General features: G+C 38.1%; 1 protein-coding gene across 2 annotated transcripts in view; it reads right to left on the bottom strand.

Annotated features, from left to right (window-relative positions):
• Positions 1-19,356: 19,356 nt before the first annotated feature.
• The window catches only part of LOC134838979 (uncharacterized), a 45,428-nt gene continuing 42,024 nt past the window's right edge, over positions 19,357-22,760 (bottom strand). For both annotated transcript variants that reach the window (XM_063854351.1, XM_063854352.1), the window contains exons 9-11: positions 22,326-22,650; positions 21,311-21,969; positions 19,357-21,126 (exon numbers count right to left, since the gene is read on the bottom strand). In XM_063854351.1, coding sequence (XP_063710421.1) covers positions 19,652-21,126; positions 21,311-21,969; positions 22,326-22,650 — 2,459 coding nt within the window. In that variant the 3' untranslated portion in view covers positions 19,357-19,651. The remainder of the gene's footprint in view (positions 21,127-21,310; positions 21,970-22,325; positions 22,651-22,760) is intronic.

Raw genomic sequence — 22,760 nt, 5'->3', positions numbered from 1 at the left:
TATAATAGCAGGATATAATGAAGATAAGAAGATTTTTAATAAATTTGATAATTCATAAGTTTAACCCAAATATGCTAAATATCCCCGCAACCATCCTCTCTGCAAATAATCACTTCACAAACAGAAAACTTGGTGCACTAAATAACTCTTTGTTTCGCCTTATTAATACATTTTACCACTCAAGAATCCAAATAATTTCCCCCCAATCTAAACGTTAACTTTAGTGCTAATATGTTTTGTAAAGATGGTATTCGTTTTTTATGGTAATAAAATCTTCAGTTTACTGCTCGCTCAGCTAACTTGTATATATTCACCACAAATTTACCCTCCTCGCAGCCAAATTATGGCCGATCAAACGCACTAACATATTTGCAAACGCCAACCAGAGAACTTTGCAAAAGAGCCCAACTCCACCAACAGACCAACAAGCACAGCCCCCATCAAAAATCCAAAACCAACAAGCACAGCCCCCATCACAACTCAAAAAGAAACATCACCATCAGCACCTGAAACAAACGTACTGCCCAACGCAACACAATCTTATCCATCGCCCCCAGCAATCACTACAGTCCCCTTCGACCCCTGGAAATTTATCGACCAAGAACTTGAAATCAAAATAAACGACATATATAAAATTGTCGTTAACTGGAAACCGCGCTTCATAATTCTAAGCAAGAACAAGCCCGGTTTCCAATTCATAGAATTACTGAACCAGCAGCTGTTGTCATTAGTAGAAGAAGCACCAAATTCTAACGTCGCAATGAAAGCAGCAATGATTCTTCCACATCTGCTCCTCCCCAAAACTAAACCAGAAACAAACGGATTAAACTCTAAAACACTAATCCGCCGCATAATTTTATGGAAGCAAGGCCAATAGACGAACTTTTCACTGAAGCGAAAGCTCTCCAAAATAGACATCCAAAACAGAAGAAGTCCGAAGTAAAACGAGTAAGTTATGCAATTCGATAAAATAATGAGTACAGGAAAATTATCTGCAGCCATTGGCTGCCTTTCAGACAAGAAAACAAAAGGAGTACTTCCCCTAAACGAAGTCATTGAAGGAAAAACAGTCCTTAGTATCCTGAAAGAAAAACACTCTCAAGCCAAAACAACGAACACTAACCATATGTAACATAAGCGGCTGTGGAATATGGTGCACAACATGCGCAACCTATATGCATATAAAATGCAGCGGCCTTAACCGAGCCAGAGACCACGACGAAAATTTCAGCTGCATTCGCTGCACCTCCCTGATTACAGACAACACTACAACTGACATTCAAGCCCCTCCAACTCAGCCTCAACACGCTCCTTCGACTAACGATCGAAATCCTGCCATTGCAAACAGCAACGAAACTATAATAGCCACACCCGACCCCTGATCAAACCCCACACCTGATATAAAAGATGAAAAAAGAACAACTACAGCCAAGTAGTTCACTGGAAACCAGTCTTCATGAACAAATAAACGCCAAGACATTTCAAAAAACAACCCTGAAAACGCACTGAAGCCACGCTCCCTCAGTTCTAGAAGCGTGCGAATGGAGAAGAATATTAGCTCACTTCAACCAGGCATCCATTGAGCTTTGCAAATCAACTGCTAAACTATCCGATACAATAGCAACTGAAGTTCTCCCCCATGAAAACCTAACGGCGTACAACTCGTGTCGCTTGATACCTCTGGACAAAAATACAGGGTTACGGCCCATTGGTATAGGCGAAGCTCTGAGAAGAATAATTGGCAAAACAATCATCCAATGTATAAAATCAGACCTTAAAAATCTCGGAAAAAACTTCCAACACTGCTTAGGTCAGAAGTGTGAATTGAATATGCTATCCACAGCTTGGGATCGAGTTTGAGAAACCAGAAACGCACGCCATAATATTTAGAAAATGCCTTCAACTCGCTCAATAGAGATCTTGCTTTAAAAAATGTAGAAATCCTTTGTCCGGCGCTACATCATGCGCTGGCCAACTCATATAAACATCCCTCAAATCTATATGTCAATAACACGGTTTTGACATCTACCAAAGGCTCAACGAAGGGTGATCCCCTCGCAATGGCTATGTACGGAATTGGGATAACCCCACTGATTGAGCTCCTGCAAAATCAAATTGTCACCCTAAAATAGCACGCAGATGATGGAAGCGCTGCAGGTAATCTTAAGAGTCTCCGCGCAATACTGGACAACTTGGATGTGCACGGAAAGGATTTCGGATACAATGTGAAGTCTTCCACGTGTCAACTCATAAAAAAAGAAAACCGCCGTGACAGCGCCAAAAAAGTATTCGAAGGCACAAATATTACAATGGTAGACGGTTTTAGAGTCCTTGGATTGGTTATAGGAACACCATCAGCATGCGATAAATACATGGAAAGCGAAATTGAAAACTGAAAAGCTTTCTAAAATAGCTAAAACATCACCACAAAATGCATACTCTACCTACACAAATGAGTTCAAAATATTTTAAGCTTTCTAACCAGAACAACTCCGGAAGCATTTAATAAAATGGATGAAATTGAGAAAAATGTAAGACATCAGCTACTTCCTAATATTACTGGTAAAAACCATATAACCGATGAAGATCGAAACCTTTTTTGCACTACCACTAAGAATGGGAGGACTAGACCTCCTCAAAAACACGGACTTTTCCAGAAACTATGAGTTGTCACAAGCCATTTGTGATCCGTTAGAAAACAGTGATCCAGAAATAGCTGAAACGAAACAAACTCTGATAAATAGAAACATCAAAACTGAAAGACAGAACATCACACTCTCAAAAAAGGCTAAAATTATGCAAAAAATGCTCATCAGAAAAAAAACTGACAATAAATCTAGCGTCACAGAAAGGAGCATCGAATTGGCTAAGCGTGCTACCCTTAAAAAGATAAAAAAAATTTCCCTCAACGAATCAGAGTTTAAATATGGATTACATCTGAGATATGGATGGGAACCTTCAAAAACCCCACATACATGCCCATGTAGACAACCGTTCACACTGACCCATTCTCTACACTGTCCCAAAGGTGGATACACTCACCTAAGACATAATGAAATTCGCGATACCTTTGCGACACTCCTGGATGAAAAATGCCATAACGTTGAAATAGAGGCAAAACTTCAATCGTTGGAAGACGAAAGCTTTCACAAAAAAACAACCACTACTGAAGATGATGCTCGACTTGACATCAAGGCAAATGGACTCTGGGGAGGCCGATTCAGCCGAATGTTTTTCGATGTAAAAATTTTCAACCCCCATGCTAAATCCTGCCCCAAAACTTTATCTGACGCCCAGAAATATCATGAATATGTCAAAACATTAAAATACTAACAAAGAATTCTGGATGTGGAACACAGCAGCTTTGTTCCACTAATTTTTGCGTGTACCGGAGGAGCAGCACCAGGCTCTACAAAACCATCCAGAAACTAGCGGACAAACTAAGCGAGAAACGGAACGAATCATACTCGGACATAATACACTTTATAAGAACAAAAATGAGGAGCAATCGTGTGCCTTAGGTGGTGCAAAAAATACATCCAACTTAGACAATTCTATCTTTGCTATAATCGAGGAGGGTAGATTTTAATTGACAATTCTCTTGATGCATGAATTTCGACTTGATTTATTCATAAATTTTTGCCGATGTATTTATATAGCGTTGGTACGGCCCTATCCAACTTGAGCACGTACCGTCGCATGACGGAAGAGCCCATTTTAATCGATCGGAGCAAGTCAGAGCATGATTGGAATTTGATCTCTATCTATTCTGATCAGTTATTTTACAAATCTGTTAAATCTCTCTAATGTTTCATAGAGTGAGTGATCATTACTTACATAGTTCAGTAAAAATAAGTTTGAGCTCCAGCTTAAATTTAAGGTGAATTTCATTATAATTTATAATATGGCGAAGTGCTTTGTTCAACCAAAAAACACAAGATAAAAGATCAATTAAATATTAAGTTGAGGTCAACAGGGGGGCCACCCGCCCGTTTATATGGTTTAGCTAAGGTACACAAGGCTGAGACACTCCTACGACTACTACTATCACTTCCGGACAGCTCGTATGAGAACCTTAACAAAACACTAGCAAAGTTTTTGACAATATCGATGGAGCCAATATAGAAACCAATATTAAAGTTGCCAGAGGATCAATTGAAAATATTTCTCTAGATCAGGATGAAACCATAATATCTCTGATGTCAAAAGTTTTTACACTAATGCTCCTCGAAGCTGTGCCTGACAGAAGCTGTACAGCGAGTAGTCTCCTCCTGAAAATCAAAGAGAAACCATGAAAATGCTTTTGAATATGGCGGTCAGTATATTTCAACTGTAATGATTCATGGTATGTGCAGGTTCATGGTCTAGCAATGGGTGCTTCCCTCGAGGTAATTCAGGAAAACCTATGGCTGAAAGAGTACGAGTTTGCTCTGAGACAAGAAATATCAGTGGGAACTGAGATACAGCCAATGAATGACTAAAACGGTTTGTGCCGAGTTGTGTTCTCGATGCCGCCATTTCTCTTCATTAAAATCTACAGTTCACTCTAGAAGAAACTAATTCAGAAGGAAGTTTGCCGTTCCTGGATTTGAACATAAATGTATCGCAGGATAGGGGTGTACCCTCCAATTGTTATCAAAAATCAACAGATACTGGGACTAAACTGAACTATAGAAGCTGCGCCTCAACTCAGTATAAACGTAGTGTTATATAAGGCACTGTATTCAGAGTTTGTAGGAGTAAATCTAACTGGCAGCAATTTGATAAGGCTATGGAATTTAATAGGGCGCAATGGCTGACAAATCAGTACCCTGAAAATTGGTCCCCTAAGGTGGCGGTAGACGCCCTGTGCAAAATCATCGTGGGTAAGAGCGAGCCCGTGGATAGTGAGAATAGTTCTTCAACTCAAGCACCAGAGGATGTGAAACCACCAATGCTGATGGTGCAATATAGAGGTAACCAAAGCCAATAAATTGTAAACAGGTTACGAAATTTAACTAACGCTCAAGTGGTTTTCACCACAAGAAAACTATAATCGTGTTTACCCTCACTGAAGTCAGCATTTTCTAATGACCTCAAGTCATGAGTGGTTTATAAATTGTCATGTAGTGGATGCATTTCCACCTATGTCGGACAAACTGTTCGACATTTGACCACTAGAATTGAGGAACATAAACAAGCAGACTCACCGGTAGGCTTTCAGCAATGTAGTCTTTATGGAAATAGCGCAGATCTTAGTTGGGAAATTATAGATAGGTCAAACAACCAAACAAAACGTTTAACGATAGGCACTACATATCAGGAAAGAGAAACCGGGCTTAAACAAGCGCGATGAGTTTAGGAGAAATGAGTTAACACAGAAAATTTAGTCCCAAAAAATTTAGTAATTTATATTTAGTAATTTAGTAATTTTGAAAGTCAACTCTGATTGGCTAACTTTTTAACATGATAGTTTAGAACCAAAGTTTATGTGAATTTTTGTAAATAACGTCTGTAAATTAATATTTTATTGTCATTTAGATTAGTTTATTGTAAAAGTCTTGAAAATGCACATATTTGTAAAAGCGTTTGAAATTTACTTTTTATCAAAAACTTTTTCAATATCAAATGCATTACGTCAAGCAGGGACTTCACAAAACCTCTTAAGAAGAAATTGTACCAAACGATTGATTTTTGACTGTAAAAGGATTCGACTAAAAAGTTCGCCCACTGAAGTCACAACTTGCAAACCTCTGATTGGTTGATTTTTTTTTGAATAGTTTATGTTTTAGGACAATTTTATGATTGACGATCATTTGAAAAAGTTTTAATTGAAGAAATTTTTGATAGAAAATCGAATTTTAAACGTTTTCGCAACTAATGGAATGTTTGTATGTAAAGTTCCTTTTAATATGTACACGTCGTATCTCTACATGATCATCGTCAGGATTCTCACAAAAAGTTTATCTAAATTACGATAAAACATCAGCTTATACTTTTTAAGATAAAAAGTTTTAAAATTTGGATTCGAACGTTTTCGGAACTATGTCCATCGTCAGGTTAAAAGATATTGATTATAAAAATGATTTACAGACGCTAAAACATCATGAAGGACCATTAGGTGGTTCTAAACAAAAACCAAAATCTCTCCACCAATCAATTTAAGCATTATTACGAAGTTTTGATTCAGAGCGGCCTCGCCTGAATTAGGTAAGACGCTTTCAATTGGCTGCTGAGAATGAAGTTTTTGCTACAATTTTTCTAAGCTGTTCTGTTTATATCGAAAGTTTTTCAATGGTTTAATGTGAAAGTTATGAACAATCCTCAGTTTCAGGAGCACTGCTCGAAAACTCGCCGGTGTTATGAAAGCTGTGCTATGAATAGATTAGTTTGTTTTTCATTGAGGTGAGCCGTATGATAGACTTTTCAGAATCACTCCGGGTAACGTTTGTGAACCGCATTTCAGTTCAAATTTCATCTTTAAATTTTTCAGGCTACAATCCACTGATATTTTTGGATAAAACCCCCTTGGGTTATTCAAAAAAAAATTGGGCAAATTTTGTAGCTAAACTGGTATCTGTCGACGCACAAGCTTCCATAACTTACCTTTGGGTCGGGGAGTTGTTTCAAAAGACTTGCTTTCGAAAGTTATGACCAATCAATCTTTGATTTTTTTCTGATTTTTTAAGTTTTCCTTACTTTCCATTCTTTTCTGAGTCTTGTCTTGTAGTCTATCAAAAAGCGTGCGATGGGTGTCTTTGAATCTATTAGTATTCGGTGCAATTGTTGCGAGCAGTTTTGATTGTGTTAAATGATAATAGAATCAATAATAAACGTTTTCATGATTGTTTCTCTTGTTCGAAAAGTTTGTCCAAAATAGGTCGAATTACATCTACAACAAGACAGTTTGTAAACCACATGGGGTTTCAGATCACGGGAGAAGGACGACCTAAGGGAGGAAAGAGTGGTTTTTTTCCGGGTCGTTAACACAGTTTGTGCGTTGGTGATGCTGCGCACCTTGTTTGCAAACAATTGACTTTGATTTCCTCGATATTGAAGCATGAGCATTGGGGGTTTTTTGTCTAGCTTGTCATTTGTTGCCCGAGTTTCTATCTTTGTTGGTTTTAATTTTGCAAGAATTTTGTATAGTTCAAAAGAGTTTTCCAGTCATATAAGTCATTTTTTTCTGAGAATGAATTTCAGGAACGTCGATGGTAAATGCACAATGTTTCTTGCCCTGCCGGCAACGAGAAACAAAATCTCACAAGGTGCTAACAGCGCAAATCCCAGAATGCAATTAACCTCACTGTGGTTCCAGCTTGTCGTCCTCCTGCTGTCTATCCGTAGCTACCCGCTTCGCCTGTGACCTGCGCCGGGTCTGCGAAAGTCTTTTCTGCTGATTCTTTTTTCCAAATCAGTTCGCAAAAACGCTCCTTGTGCTCCCACACGAGGCTCAAAAACTTTAGTTCGAGTTCGTGTTGTTGGTGGAGCTCAGTGTACACTTCAATGATCTCGGGTTGACATTTCTCCTTGAACTTGGAGACCTGAAACTTTTTCTTCGAGATGGTCAGAATCCCCGTCTATATCAATTCCTCCATTACGTTGTGGGCACCCTTCCTTCGACAGTACATGATGGTTCGAATATGGTCGTTTTTGTTTTCTACATTCTTGTTAGATTAATCTAAATTTTAGATTAAAATGCTTTTAACCTCTAAATTTATATAAACATTTTTTGATAATTTGTCTGGATGTTTCTGAGTCATAATTTTGATTTAGACATGACGTTTTTAAATAGGAAACCAAAATTAATTTGGGACTAAATTTTCAGTATCAACTCCCTGTTCATACACCCATCGCGCGTGTTCAAGCCCGATTCCTCCTTGCTGATATGTAGTGCCTCTAGTATTAGCAGTTTTTTTGATTGCTTGAGCTTTCTATAATTTGCCAACTAACATCTGCGTTATTAGCTTAAGTTTTAATACTTTCTAACCTGATGAAGCCAAAATGTGCAAAAACAATCGTAATTTACTTTTTCAATTCTCTCTGTCCCTAAGTCACATGAGCTTAAAAAAATAAGTCCTATAATCATTGGCTCAAGGTCAGGGGCACTTTCTTTTGTTTTTGTGTACTTCAACCTGTCGGATTCAATTCGGTTCACTTAAGATATGTGACATCGATATCTTGTTACAGCTTGAAGACTACTAATTACACCCGCTCTACTCTAGAAAAGAGCACGTCCCCAGGTTAGGTCTCCAAATGCCTAAAACACGCAAACGCTGCTTAGAACAAGATTGGAAGCTCAAGTAAAAACAATTAGATTTTGTTGGACAATGGACCTTTGATCCATTTTAGAAGGATCAATCAGAAACTCGCCTTATTTAAACATAACTCTATAAAATGCACTCTGGTAATTAAATTCAGTACTCACATCTAGACAACAACTCTGGAACTGATCAAGTAAAACAACTAGAATAACTCTAGAAGCTGTAACAAAGCGATAACTTTTGACTCAAGAAGTTTTATAAGTTCTGAAACACTGAGTCACTTGAGTGGGCGACCTTATCAGGCACAGTTCTCCTTCCTCCAAAAATAGCACTCGCGAATCCACCCTCGATGCTCTCTATCGGGAACAAAAGAGCTCTACTCGAATTGATTTTGTTTGGACAGGTTTTGAATAGCAACTTGACTCCAGATCGGTTTTCCTCACTATCACGCAATTATGAATTCGGTTCTTCTGATTTTTTTTACATTCGGTTTAAGCTGTTGCGAGAAACTTGAGCACTGTATGGTCAATTCAATTTTTTTCGAAAAGTCCATTTCACCCCAAAAAGAAGATGAACGTCAGGATATGACCGACTGGCACAAATGTTTCATGTAAAAATTTTCAGTCAATGTCGATAATGATCTTGCTTTTTGTAATGGATTACCTATCCATCGCTAAGATTACCGGCTATTCAGAATTTCGTTGATGCAATTTCAAAAAATGCATCTTTGTGAAAATGATATGAAATCATACTGGTTTGATAGCGAATTCATTGTTGAGACACCTTGAGTCGAAATATGAGGGGAAAAGTGACTAATGATGAATTCTAGTTTTATTGATAGTTTTTGGTAAGCATACAGGTTTTTGATTCTGATATGAATATTTCTCTAAATTTAACTAGCTTTGCTTGGCAAAAGTTGTTGTTTCCAACAGCTAGCGCAGCTTCTTTGTGCCGATTTTCTTGATGACGCATATTTGTTGTTACTTTTCTTCTGTATTATTTTGTGTTTGAAAAGATTTGCTCAATTGAAGCAGTTGTTGTTTCTAAGTTACTGCTAAGATTTCATTTTTTGCTTTCAAATGAGGCATTTCAATTAACGCAGTATCTTCATTTAGCGCGAATTTATTTCAACGAAATTATATTGATGCGTTTTGTTGAATTTGTTTGCGTTTTTTAGTAACTTGCAGCACGGGCTTAATTGATATATATACGCTTTCAAACATGCACTCTTCTTTCTAGTGTTTTGTATTATCTTTTCTGAGGGCGTTTCTTGCCTAAACAGAGCCTTAATCCTGAAAAAAAATTTGACTTGACTTTAATTGAAACAGTAATGCACATTTTTGATGATATTTTGCTTATTTGAGTCCATCAACTTTTGCGAGAACTGTTATTTCAATTGAAAACTTGTGTCTACTGATAGAAGCGTTAGCAGCTGGTTCGCGATTAAGTTAAGTTTTGATTCAGAGCGGGCTCGAATGAATTAGGTAAGATGCTTTCAATTGGCTGCTGAGAATGAAGTTTTTGCTACATTTTTTCTAAGCTGTTCTGATTATATCGAAAGTTTTTCAATAGTTTAACGTGAAAGTGATATGAATATTCCTCAGTTTCAGGAGCACTGCTCAAAAACTAGCCGTTGTTATGAAAGCTGTGCTATGAATAGAATGGTTTGTTTTTCATTGAGGTAAGCCGTTTGATAGATTTTTCAGAACCACTCCGGGTAACGTTTGTGAACCGCATTTCAGTTCAAATTTCATCTGTAATTTTTTCAGGCTATAATCCACTGAAATTTTTTGATAAAACCCCCATGGGTTATTCAAAAAAAAACACTGGGCAATTTTTGTAGCTAAACTGGTATCTGTCGACGCACAAGCTTCCATAACTTACCCTTAGGTCGGGGAGTTGTTTCAAAAGACTTGCTTTCGAAAGTTATGACCAATCAATCTTTGATTTTTTTCTGATTTTTTAAGTTTTCTGTACTTTCCATTCTTTTCTGAGTCTTGTCTTGTAGTCTATCAAAATGCGTGCGATGGGTGTCTTTGAATCTATTAATATTCGGTGCAATTTTTGCGAGCAGTTTTGACTGTGTTAAAAGATAATAGAATCAATAATAAACGTTTTCATGATTGTTTCTCTTGTTCGAAAAGTTTGTCCAAAATAGGTCGAATTACATCTACAACAAGACAGTTTGTAAACCACATGGGGTTTCAGATCACGGGAGAAGGACGATCTAAGGGAGGAAAGAGTGGTTTTTTTCCGGGTCGTTAACACAGTTTGTGCGTTGGTGATGATGCGCACCTTGTTTGCAAACAATTGACTTTGATTTCCTCGATATTGAAGCATGAGCATTGGGGGTTTTTTGTCTAGCTTGTCATTTGTTGCCCGAGTTTCTATCTTTGTTGGTTTTAATTTTGCAAGAATTTTGTATAATTCAAAAGAGTTTTCCAGTCATATAAGTCATTTTTTTCTGAGAATGAATTTCAGGAACGTCGATGGTAAATGCACAATGTTTCTTGCCCTGCCGGCAACGAGAAATAAAATCTCACAAGGTGCTAACAGCGCAAATCCCAGAATGCAATTAACCTCACTGTGGTTACAGCTTGTCGTCCTCCTGCTGTCTATTCGTCGCTACCCGCTTCGCCTGTGCCCTGCGCCGGGTCTGCGAAAGTCTTTTCTGCTGATTCATTTTTTCCAAATCAGTTCGCAAAACGCTCCTTGTGCTCCCACACGAGGCTCAAAAACTTTAGTTCGAGTTCGTGTTGTTGGTAGAGCTCAGTGTACACTTCAATGATCTCGGGTTGACATTTCTCCTTGAACTTGGAGACCTGAAACTTTTTCTTCGAGATGGTCAGAATCACCGTCTATATCAATTACTCCATTACGTTGTGGGCAACCTTCCTTCGACAGTACATGATGGTTCGAATATGGTCGTTTTTGTTTTCTAGATTCTTGTTAGATTAATCTTCTAAATTTTAGATTAAAATGCTTTTAACCTCTAAATTTATATAAACATTTTTTGATAATTTGTCTGGATGTTTCTGAGTCATAATTTTGATTTAGACATGACGTTTTTAAATAGGAAACCAAAATTAGTTTGGGACTAAATTTTCAGTATCAACTCCCTGTTCATACACCCATCGCGCGTGTTCAAGCCCGATTCCTCCTTGCTGATATGTAGTGCCTCTAGTATTAGCAGTTTTTTTGATTGCTTGAGCTTTCTATAATTTGCCAACTAACATCTGCGCTATTAGCTTAAGTTTTAATACTTTCTAACCTGATGAAGCCAAAATGTGCAAAAACAATCGTAATTTACTTTTTCAATTCTCTCTGTCCCTAAGTCACAAATGAGCTTAAAAAAATAAGTCCTATAATCATTGGCTCAAGGTCAGGGGCACTTTCTTTTGTTTTTGTGTACTTCAACCTGTCGGATTCAATTCGGTTCACTTAAGATATGTGACATCGATATCGTGTTACAGCTTGAAGACTACTAATTACACCCGCTCTACTCTAGAAAAGAGCACATCCCCAGGTTAGGTCTCCAAATGCCTAAAACACGCAAACGCTGCTTAGAACAAGATTGGAAACTCAAGTAAAAACAATTAGATTTTGTTGGACAATGGACCTTTGATCCATTTTAGAAGGATCAATCAGAAACTCGCCTTATTTAAACATAACTCTATAAAATGCACTCTGGTAATTAAATTCAGTACTCACATCTAGACAACAACTCTGGAACTGATCAAGTAAAACAACTAGAATAACTCTAGAAGCTGTAACAAAGCGATAACTTTTGACTCAAGAAGTTTTATAAGTTCTGAAACACTGAGTCACTTGAGTGGGCGACCTTATCAGGCACAGTTCTCCTTCCTCCAAAAATAGCACTCGCGAATCCACCCTCGATGCTCTCTATCGGGAACAAAAGAGCTCTACTCGAATTGATTTTTTTTGGACAAGTTTTGAATAGCAACTTGACTCCAGATCGGTTTTCCTCACTATCACGCAATTATGAATTCGATTCTTCTGATTTTTTTTACATTCGGTTTAAGCTGTTGCGAGAAACTTGAGCACTGTATGGTCAATTCAATTTTTTCGAAAAGTCCATTTCACCCCAAAAATAAGATGAACGTCAGGATATGACCGACTGGCACAAATGTTTCATGTAAAAATTTTCAGTCAATGTCGATAATGATCTTGCTTTTTGTAATGGATTACCTATCCATCGCTAAGATTACCGGCTATTCAGAATTTCGTTGATGCAATTTCAAAAAATGCATCTTTGTGAAAATGATATGAAATCATAATGGTTTGATAGCGAATTCATTGTTGAGACACCTTGAGTCGAAATATGAGGGGAAAAGTGACTAATGATGAATTCTAGTTTTATTGATAGTTTTTGGTAAGCATACAGGTTTTTGATTCTGATATGAATATTTCTCTAAATTTAACTAGCTTTGCTTGGCAAAAGTTGTTGTTTCCAACAGCTAGCGCAGCGTCTTTGTGCCGATTTTCTTGATGACACATATTTGTTGTTACTTTTCTTCTGTATTATTTTGTGTTTGAAAAGATTTGCTCAATTGAAGCAGTTGTTGTTTCTAAGTTACTGCTAAGATTTCATTTTTTGCTTTCAAATGAAGCATTTCAATTAACGCAGTATCTTCATTTAGCGCGAATTTATTTCAACGAAATTATATTGATGAGTTTTGTTGAGTTTGTTTGCGTTTTTTAGTAACTTGCAGCACGGGTTTAATTGATATATATACGCTTTCAAACATGCACTCTTCTTTCTAGTGTTTTGTATTATCTTTTCTGAGGGCGTTTCTTGCCTAAACAGGGCCTTAATCCTGAAAAAAAAAAATTTGACTTGACTTTAATTGAAACAGTAATGCACATTTTTGATGACATTTTGCTTATTTGAGTCCATCAACTTTTGCGAGAACTGTTATTTCAATTGAAAATTTGTGTCTACTGATAGAAGCGTTAGCAGCTGGTTCGCGATTAAGTTAAGTTTTGATTCAGAGCGGGCTCGAATGAATTAGGTAAGACGCTTTCAATTGGCTGCTGAGAATGAAGTTTTTGCTACATTTTTTCTAAGCTGTTCTGATTATATCGAAAGTATTTCTATGGTTTAATGTGAAAGTTATATGAATATTCCTCAGTTTCAGGAGCACTGCTCAAAAACTAGCCGGTGTTATGAAAGCTGTGCTATGAATAGAATGGTTTGTTTTTCATTGAGGTAAGCCGTTTGATAGATTTTTCAGAACCACTCCGGGTAACGTTTGTGAACCGCATTTCAGTTCAAATTTCATCTGTAATTTTTTCAGGCTATAATCCACTGAAATTTTTTGATAAAACCCCCATGGGTTATTCAAAAAAAACACGGGGCAATTTTTGTAGCTAAACTGGTATCTGTCGACGCACAAGCTTCCATTACTTACCCTTAGGTCGGGGAGTTGTTTCAAAAGACTTGCTTTCGAAAGTTATGACCAATCAATCTTTGATTTTTTTTCTGATTTCTTAAGTTTTCTGTACTTTCCATTCTTTTCTGAGTCTTGTCTTGTAGTCTATCAAAATGCGTGCGATGGGTGTCTTTGAATCTATTAGTAACCGGTGCAATTTTTGCGAGCAGTTTTGACTGTGTTAAATGATAATAGAATCAATAAAAAAAATTTTTTTGATTGTTTCTCTTGTTCGATCGAAGTCATCTGGCTTTATCATCTTCAGTAAATTTTCAGCATCCATTATACATCATCATGTTATTATTTTTGTTCTCTGTTTTTTTAGTGGATATTGGTACCGGAGATAGCTATCGATTCTTTCTGGGAGCTCCTGATACACATATATAAAAACTTGGGTGTCTGTTTCACAAAAACCTCGTTAGTTATATGAAAAACAGATAATTCTTTCAATTTTTCAAGTCGAAATCCTATTTTTAGTAGCACTAATTGTGATTCACTTTGCTTGGTTAGCACTTTCGAATGCAATTAAGGCTGCGCGATAGATTTTAATAGTTTAGTTTTTTGGAAAACTGACTTTTCATGCCTAGATTAAAGATTGTGGTATACTGTTCTTCTGTTGTGGTATACGCATTGACACTGATGCTCCAACTTGTGGGTTTTCTATGGCTTGGAGAGTTGTCTCTAACCCTGGGTAGACTTCTCTGATCTGGCGCGCTAATCCCATGTTCATTTGAAAGTCACTCGAGACACAAGCAGCCATGGTATTTAAGAAAATTAGAACAGTTCCTGGTCCATAGAAAATGTTTGAAACTTCGAAATCGCGTTGATGGTCAGGTTATTTAGGCCAGCGCATGCGCTCGCGCTATTAATTCTTATTGTCTGTTTTGCTCGTCGTACTATTGATCGAATGATGTCCTTCTTTTCATCGCTTGATAGATTTTTGTTGTTGACCTCTTTTACTGTTTTCCGTGTTTTCGCTTGTTCTTCCGGTGTTGGCTTTGTACTCAATGTGATGGGTACCGTTTCTTGTCTGTTTAAAGTCCGAGGCTAAATTTTTAAGGCTTGTGTTCTCGCTGTGGAATTGATTGAACGCGGACGTCGTCGCTTAATCTAACTTGTCCGTAAATTCAATCTCTGGCTTCATCTGCTGTTTTTTTCTTTTTGTTCACGGTGGTTCCATAACCATTTCAACGCCTTTTGATTGATCCTGCGGTTGAGTTGGACGAGGTAAGATTTAATGAACACACTGGGTAAAGTTCGTTCCAACTTTCCGAATAACGTAGTTCAATTTGTTAAACGTTTTTCAATTCTGTAGAATAGTATCCAAACTTGCATCGATGTGCTTCCAAAATCGCATTGAATAGTCAACAGCAGATTCAGTAAAAGGCAGACTGAATGAAGTTTTTGTGGCTGTGAGAAAGCTTTCTGGTCATATTAGCTTCGGTATCTTCGGTATAATTAAAGTAGCATTGTTCTTCTTAAATTTTTTCCAGCAGCGCATCTTGCATTGACGTAACAAACTCTGATTCTGCTGTTACTGCTTCTATTGTTTTCGTCAAAAAGCGAAGATCAAGAGGTGTTGTTGGCTCTTTTCCGTGGAAATCTGAGCTTGGACAACTTTCAAATGATGACTAGTTTGATAAGTTATGATTAAAATTTGCCAGTGGGAAATCATTGAGCCAATCTGACAATTTTTGGTCACTGTTCAACCTCAGTATGCTTTTAGGAGATCCATAAGGTCGTTCAACAATTCCAATTGAATGTTTAAGCGTCGCGTGTTTAATTTTAATCAGTTATGCCGTGAAGCTTTTTCCAAGATCTGCTATTTATTTTGGTATGTAACCATTTGGGAATTTTTTTTGAGCTCTCGCGCAACAGTATCTGCGCTAGCAATCGTCACTGGTGCTACAAATAGGTTTTTGGAGAATACTTTGATTCCAGTGAGAACGAATTTGTACACTGGTGACTTCATAGGTCCAACGATAACGACTTGTATCATGCCTTTTGGGAAACATCGCAATGACGAAATTGGTTTGAGCATCAAAAAGCGTCAATCTTCGCGTCAATCTTCGCATTCTTGAACATTTAACTCGCGGAAACAGGACTCATAAAGTTCATGCTTCTGCTATTGTGCTTTCAAGGTGTCGTCAATTGTGGTGTCGTCCTATTTGGAGAAGGCATTTTCCAGTGAGTCAGCCAGGTTGAGCGATGCATCAGGTACTTTCGCTGTCGTGTCAATCTGTATCTCTTTTACTAGAATTTTGTCTAAATTAATTGAAGCTGATGGATCGGTTTGCATTCTAGACAAGAAATTTGCTGCATAACTTGTCTTTCCGTGAATATGCGCGATAATTTTTTAAAGGCCATGCCTGGATCCAAAAAACTACAGAGTGAAGGCATAGTTTTTTTGGCTAAGAAAAATTGCGCTAAGCTCCAATTGTCACCGGGAATTATCACTGGCTTTGAAGATCCCAGATCAAATGAGAGAATAAATCAAGAGCGAAGTAGAGCAGCAAAAACAAAAACTCTTTATAGTAGATGGTGACCTTCATTTGAGTTGTGTTGAAGAGTCTCGAACCAAATGAAACTGGTGCATACGTTTTCATTTCACTTTTTTTCAGTTTTCATTAGTCTTCAACCATTAGCACAAAACCGTTTCCATGGTAGCTTCCGTTACTAAGCATAACCTATTGTAACCCTGGTTTATGCAAAAAAGTGTTACCTTCGTTGCTTGGAATAGGTAAGGCTTTAACACTTCAAGACTTTTATGGTGCGCATATTTCATCTTGAATTTGACCTCTTTTCTTTGTAATTTTTTGAAATGATAGGAGTTCATTGCCTAAGCTTGGTATATAGTTCCTAAAAAATTGTATGAAACCAATCAGTTTTTTCATTTGCTTAAGAGTTTGCGGCATTTTTTCACTTTTCTTAGAAACGAGAAAAAGTTTATATTTCAAGCGCTACGCCTGCTGGTGTAACAAACTTGCCCCAAAATTACATTATTTGAGATCCAATTTCACATTTACTTTTGACAATTTAAGTCCAAACTTTCTAATGCTTTGAAAATTTTTCAAAAAAAATTGATAATAATTCATCAAATTTTCTCAGAGCACTTCCTACGTCATCCATGAACTGAGTGCACAAATCAGCTGATAGACATGTATCAAGGTAGTGGCGTAAAAACAACTAGATCCCGTGACAGATTTTCTTAAACCTTGAGCGATGTATTTGTAAGCGTAAATTCGAGATCAGGAAAAATTGCCAAAAAAAGGACAGAAAGGTCATCTGTCATTTGTACCCAGTGATAAAATTGAGAGCAATCAAACTTGGTAAACAACCTTTTTCCGAAATTTGATTCGATGAATTGGTCATAATTGAAAATGAAAAGTTGCTGTTTATATGATCAGTTTTGATTGAGTGATATGTTCGCCTAAGGTTAATCAACATTCGCAAATTTCCCGATGGTTTTCTATGTGCAAACAGTGGACTACTGTATTTTGAATGCGATAATTCTTGTTATCAGTCCATAGTATTAGTCATTTCGTGTCTCAAAAAATTCGGCTTTGGTGATCCTTGTGTGTAAAGGGGACGAAGTTAATCGTGTGACAGCTTTTTCTGAAATTACGATAAGTAACCCACGTCAAATCTGTGTATGGCGAAAAATGTCATCCGCAAAGGGGGAAGTTGCGTAATCCTTTGATCGGCCGATTTAGTCTGACCACCAACATAACCCTTTCGGGATTGTGGATCATATCGTGTCTTAGTGTCCCCCGCTATTACACGGTATAAAGGGGAGAATCTCTGCGGCAGTTGAGTAGAGTGAAAGCGTGCTTAGAGGAGACGACTCGCCGGAAAAGAATCTACACTTACAATTTCCCCTCCCTAAAGTCCAAAGTTATTTTTTATTTCATGCTTCTTTTAATTTCACTAGAGTGTTAATGATTCAGGCGTAACTTGCATTAGATGTTATTTAAAATGAATAACTAACAAAACAAAATGTAAGTAGTATACGGAAAAGTTTTTATATTTTTTAAAATTGTAATCAAGAATAATTATCTAATTTTTAAAGGTGAGAAAATTCTTGAATTTTGTCAGTCGAATCACGACTGAAATGGCTTGATTATGAATTTTCATTCAACTCATTTCGATGATTTTTATGGTAGTTGCTTGTGGGCATAAAAAAGCGTAAGCACACTCGAAAACAAAGTTTCTAATTTTTTTATATGGTCGGAACGATGACATTATTCAAGCATGATGGATAATTATCATATGAATGATTTTTGAATAATTATCATACTTTTGTTTTCAAATATGATGATCTGATTTATGGGAATTGAGGGGGAGGGGAACGGTCGCCCCTACCCCCCCCCCCTCGGCACGCTATTTTGGTCAGGCTAGGTGATAATCTGGTCTGCTAGTTATTTATATGTAGGCAATCGAGAAATGAAATTTTTAAAATCCTGATAGCGTTTTTATCTGTCAGTTCGACGTACAATACATCATTTTAACTTTGTCTGATAGCCTTTTGTAAAAATTTTCAGAAAATACAACATATTTAAATGCTCAGATTATGAACATTGTTAAGCAGCATTAAAAGGGACATTTAACCAACAAATTTTCTGAAAGACTTTCAAGACTTTTGTTTAAAAAATAATTGTTCCGACTTAAGAAGAAAACGGAATATTTATGCTCGGTGTGGTTGTTTTTATTCAGTCAATTTTCACCTATCGAAATAATAATTTTCAACAAAAAACTTTTCTACCCCATTGAAAATAACGACTTTCTGAGTTGAAATGAAAAAAGATATTCGCCTCCGATCATTTTTTGTAAAGTTATGGGATTTGAATATTGCCAAACTTTCCATGTTCTGGACTAAATTATGGGCGCTTTGAAGAGTTTATTCATAATGCTGAGAGCCTAACGCGAATTGTTTACGCGTGGCAAACTATCCCGCGTAACAAAATTGTTCTAAATTGAATTGAGGCTAGCTAATTGGTCTTATTAATTTCGTACCGCTTAAAATTTTACACTTTGATATTGTCCAAAATGTAGAGGTTTTTAATTAATTAATTAATTGTAGTTCCTGCGAATCGCAGAGGAGCTATCAGTAGGCTTTAACAGTCCTGTCGAGGATAGTCCGTTTATATTATTTCCCCACATTCCAGACTGTGTTATTTTGTTGAGCGAAGCTCTTATTTGCGACTCAAGGCCGTTTTTGTGCGTCTAGAACTTTCATGTGGTACCACTATTGCAGTCAAATTTGGTCAGGTTGTGGTAGACCTGAAGCTAGAGGTCAAGTGAGAGCTCGTCCTCACACACTATCATTGCCATGGCATGGGATCGATTACACGATCTGACGATTCTAAAGTGAACGCCTTACCACTATGCTAAGTGCTAGGTTTTCAATATTTTTTTTCCAAAAACTATTCGATGTTAATTTTAGTAGTGAAATGGCTAGGTGTTAAAATGTACGGTGTTAAATTGTATGGTATTAAATTGTAGGACACCGAATTAAGGGACAGTCGGAACATTCATGGCTTTGCCCTGATAAATGAGCAGTTTTGTATTTCTTCTCAATCCAATTTAGAACGCCAAAAGAGTCGTACCGATACAAAAATCTCACTTATGCTCATTTGAAAACAAAAATTTTTACCATCTGATTTGGAATTCGCTATATAAAAACGACAACAATTAAGATCTCGAAACCAAGTATTACTTTAAAACGTTAATGTCTACGAGAAATAACACAAAATAAACTGAATTGAGTTTTATTTTCATTCTACAAATTTCACTTTACTCTGTTTTAGTCTTTTTCATAAAAGTTTTACTTCAAAAAACGTCTTGGGCAAAATTCTTTTCTGCCTAAAACTCTCCTGAATCTTAAATTCGCGGCTGCCTGGTCTCTGACACTGAAAATGTTTTCTGAGGATTTTCTTCCTCCATTTTCAAATGACTTTATCTGTAACCGGGACGCGGTAAACTTCCCCCAGATCCCGCGGACGAATTAGAATGATGTCGGTTCTCCACTGATTTATAGGTACTGTTGGCAACGGGGGGCCTTTGGTGGTTCCTGTCATAGATTTCTTTTCTCCCTTTTATGTGCTCATCGTAACACTTGTGAAGAATATTTGTCGACTCAACGTCAATCGCACAGTACTGCACTGTTGGCTGCACTCGTGTCCCGTTCGGTTTTACGGTTCCCGAGGGACTTCGATTCGAGCACCCTGGATTTTTCTTTTCTAGGGACCGGTTAATTGCTTGCTGCCTAGCAACTTGCGCTGCGGCATCTGAAGCGGGCGAAAAGTCTATATAGTTCAAGTGGACTTTGCCTTGCTGTGGTTGCGCGACCACAAACTCATCGCTTCGACCCGATCGGTTTGAGTTGGTTTCGGTACGCCGTTTGGCACCTGTGTAGCTAATGCTGTGATATATAGAATCGTTGGGATTTGGAGGCTTCTGCTGTCTAAACTGTCCTCCGTGCACCGCAACTACATTCTCATAAGGCGCCTTTCGGAACCCAAAGTCGGCTTTCGTCGGGGAAAATGAGTCACGGGTTCCGAGAGCAGAGATACTATCGCACGAACTTGGAAGATTAGCCTCTCGCTTGACTTGGAATATGTTATCAATGCATTCTACGTTTACATACTCATGTTTCACGCTGTTTCTTCGAGGCTGTTTTGCGTTGTCGTACGGTCCGTAGTTTATACTTGAGTAGCAACCTATCGAATCAGTGGTGAGATTACGGTGTCCCAGATTTCGAGGAACTCCGTAGTCTTTGCCATTGCGAGGCCGGTCAGTAGTTTTGCTTGAAGACTTTTTCCTCAACCTGTGCGCAAACGATTCTTTCTGTCCGTATCCTTGAGCATGTGAGTTAATTTCGTCTTCATAAGACAAAGTGGAGCCGTTACGTATATGAACTTTTGCTTCAATTTCACGAGCCATACCAACACAATTATTTCCTCCTGCGTAGTCGACGTCGTCGACAAAGACCTCGTCGCGTGATCCGTCCAATGAAAGTTGATCAGGGTCTGGCGAAACATCCCGTGAGCCATAGCTGGCACCTTTGTATGGTAAAGAAGAGTCGGTTGACGGAAGAACATTATCACTGTTAGACGTTGTTTTCTTTCTTCTTTGGTAACTACCACTATTGTTAACAGTAGTGCTCGGGGTAAAACTGGGCGCCGGAAGTAAGTCTACATTAGCCCGGGATAACTTGGCGTCGGCTGTGGTCGAATTTGAAATCAGTTTTTGGTAGTTTCCGTTTTGTACCACCTTAGTCTGGGTCGAGGTGGGGGAGGGGGAGGCACCCGTGGAGCTGTGTTGTGGGGTTCGCTGGCGGTTGTGTGCGTTTCTTCTCGAACCACTGTTGGCGTTGAACTCGTTATGGAGACTGTCGGCTTCACTGCTGTTCATTGAGGGTCTGATTTCTTCTAAAATGCAGACATTTTGAAACAAAAGTATCCAATTTTCCAGTTGAAACATGCACCATCTTTTTTTGCTTTTTAAATAAACAATTGGTGAGCTCGAGCACCAACAACGGTCAGTAACAAAACTATATTAGAATTTAAAGAATATCAGAAAGGTTTTTGACTGATTTAAATTTGAGATTGTTACCTGATATTAAACTCTGTCTGATTTTGTCTATTTGCGAGTAGTGATGGTCTGAATTGTTGTTGTTGTTTTCAACTGAGCCATGCTGTGCCCGACTGCTGTGCAGGGTATTAGGTTGGGAGTGTGTCTCGAACTGATTGCTGTTATTACTGCTACTTGCGTTACTAGTCTTCGATCGTCTCGGAATCGACGATGGCTGACCCGATGACCGAAGGTGATTCATCGGGTGATTCGGATTCACTTCGTTCGGCGACGAGCAGTCGGAGAGTCGGGGCTCGCTTGCGGACGATGAAAATTGGGTGTGCTGAGGGGTCGTTTCGGGGTGATGAGTATTTGCCCAATGAATATTAACATAAACAGGTCCATTTCTGAAAGCTTCTCCGTGAAGTGAAATCATTTCATCCAGTTCCCCTGCTATGTTCGGTTCTTGAGGTCGGTAGTAATTTGGGTTTGACGTCTTTTTGCTGACATGAAGCGGAGTGCTATGTTTGCTAGTAGAGGGAGTAGTACTTGAGTCTGCAGTTATAGTTCCCGAGTTGTTTCTGCTAGTCTTCGAGTGAAGGGGCATGTTGGATCCCGATGCAACCGAGTTTCGTTCTCGGATGGACTTGCGAAGTTCTGTTAGGAGGTGAAGATTGAACACTTGACCGTCGGCTGGATCTCTGGAACGAACCAATTTTTGTCTACAATATATTGGTGCTCATATTAATGTTCCAGGTGTTTTAATGTTCCAAAAACCGCCCAGTGCAAAAATAGAGCGAAACTAAGCTGACTGAAAGCTTTAGTCTTAACTGTGATTATTATAACTCGGGCTTTAATCAAAAGTTTTTTTAAAGAAGTGCCAATTTAAATCCAGTCGGGATTTTTTCAAGTTCAATCAAGTTTCCCTATATGAAAACTCAAGTATTCTTTTCGGAACTTCATAAAACTGAAACCTTTCTCAACTTTTCAAGTTATGAAAGGACATAAAAATTTTAAAATGTGATACTTAAATAAGGTGCAGTATATTTGAACGTACTGCTGACTGAATGCCTGGTCGATATCACATCCACACAACTCCAGAGCTTCTTCAAACTGGCTCTCATATGTGTCCAGATACTGCACGTGCTGGTCACTTCCCCACCTCTTGTAAGCCGAGAAGTGCGCGCCGCGACTAGCTAGAGTACCCTCGGCACGCATCGACAACGCATCTATTGAGTCCAGTCGGCTGCCGTCTCCTCCTGTGCCTACCTGAACTGGCATCCTCTTGGCGTTGACTCGCTTTATGCACTTGCGCTGCTTGCATGATTCTCGTGCCAGGTTGGGACAACTGCGGTTAAGGTACGTTCCACAATCACACTTTTCTGGAACAACCATTTCAGTTTACTTTTGAGTTTCTACGAAGCAAATAGATATATCACTTTTGAGCAAAAACTTTCTATCTTACTAATCGAATGAAAAACCGAAGGCTTCT

The sequence above is a fragment of the Symsagittifera roscoffensis genome, chromosome 2, assembly GCF_963678635.1.
Source record: "Symsagittifera roscoffensis chromosome 2, txSymRosc1.1, whole genome shotgun sequence".
Classification (NCBI taxonomy): Eukaryota; Metazoa; Xenacoelomorpha; order Acoela; family Convolutidae; genus Symsagittifera; species Symsagittifera roscoffensis.
Note: the sequence above shows the minus strand (reverse complement) of the source record. Positions and strands in the feature narration are given on the sequence as shown.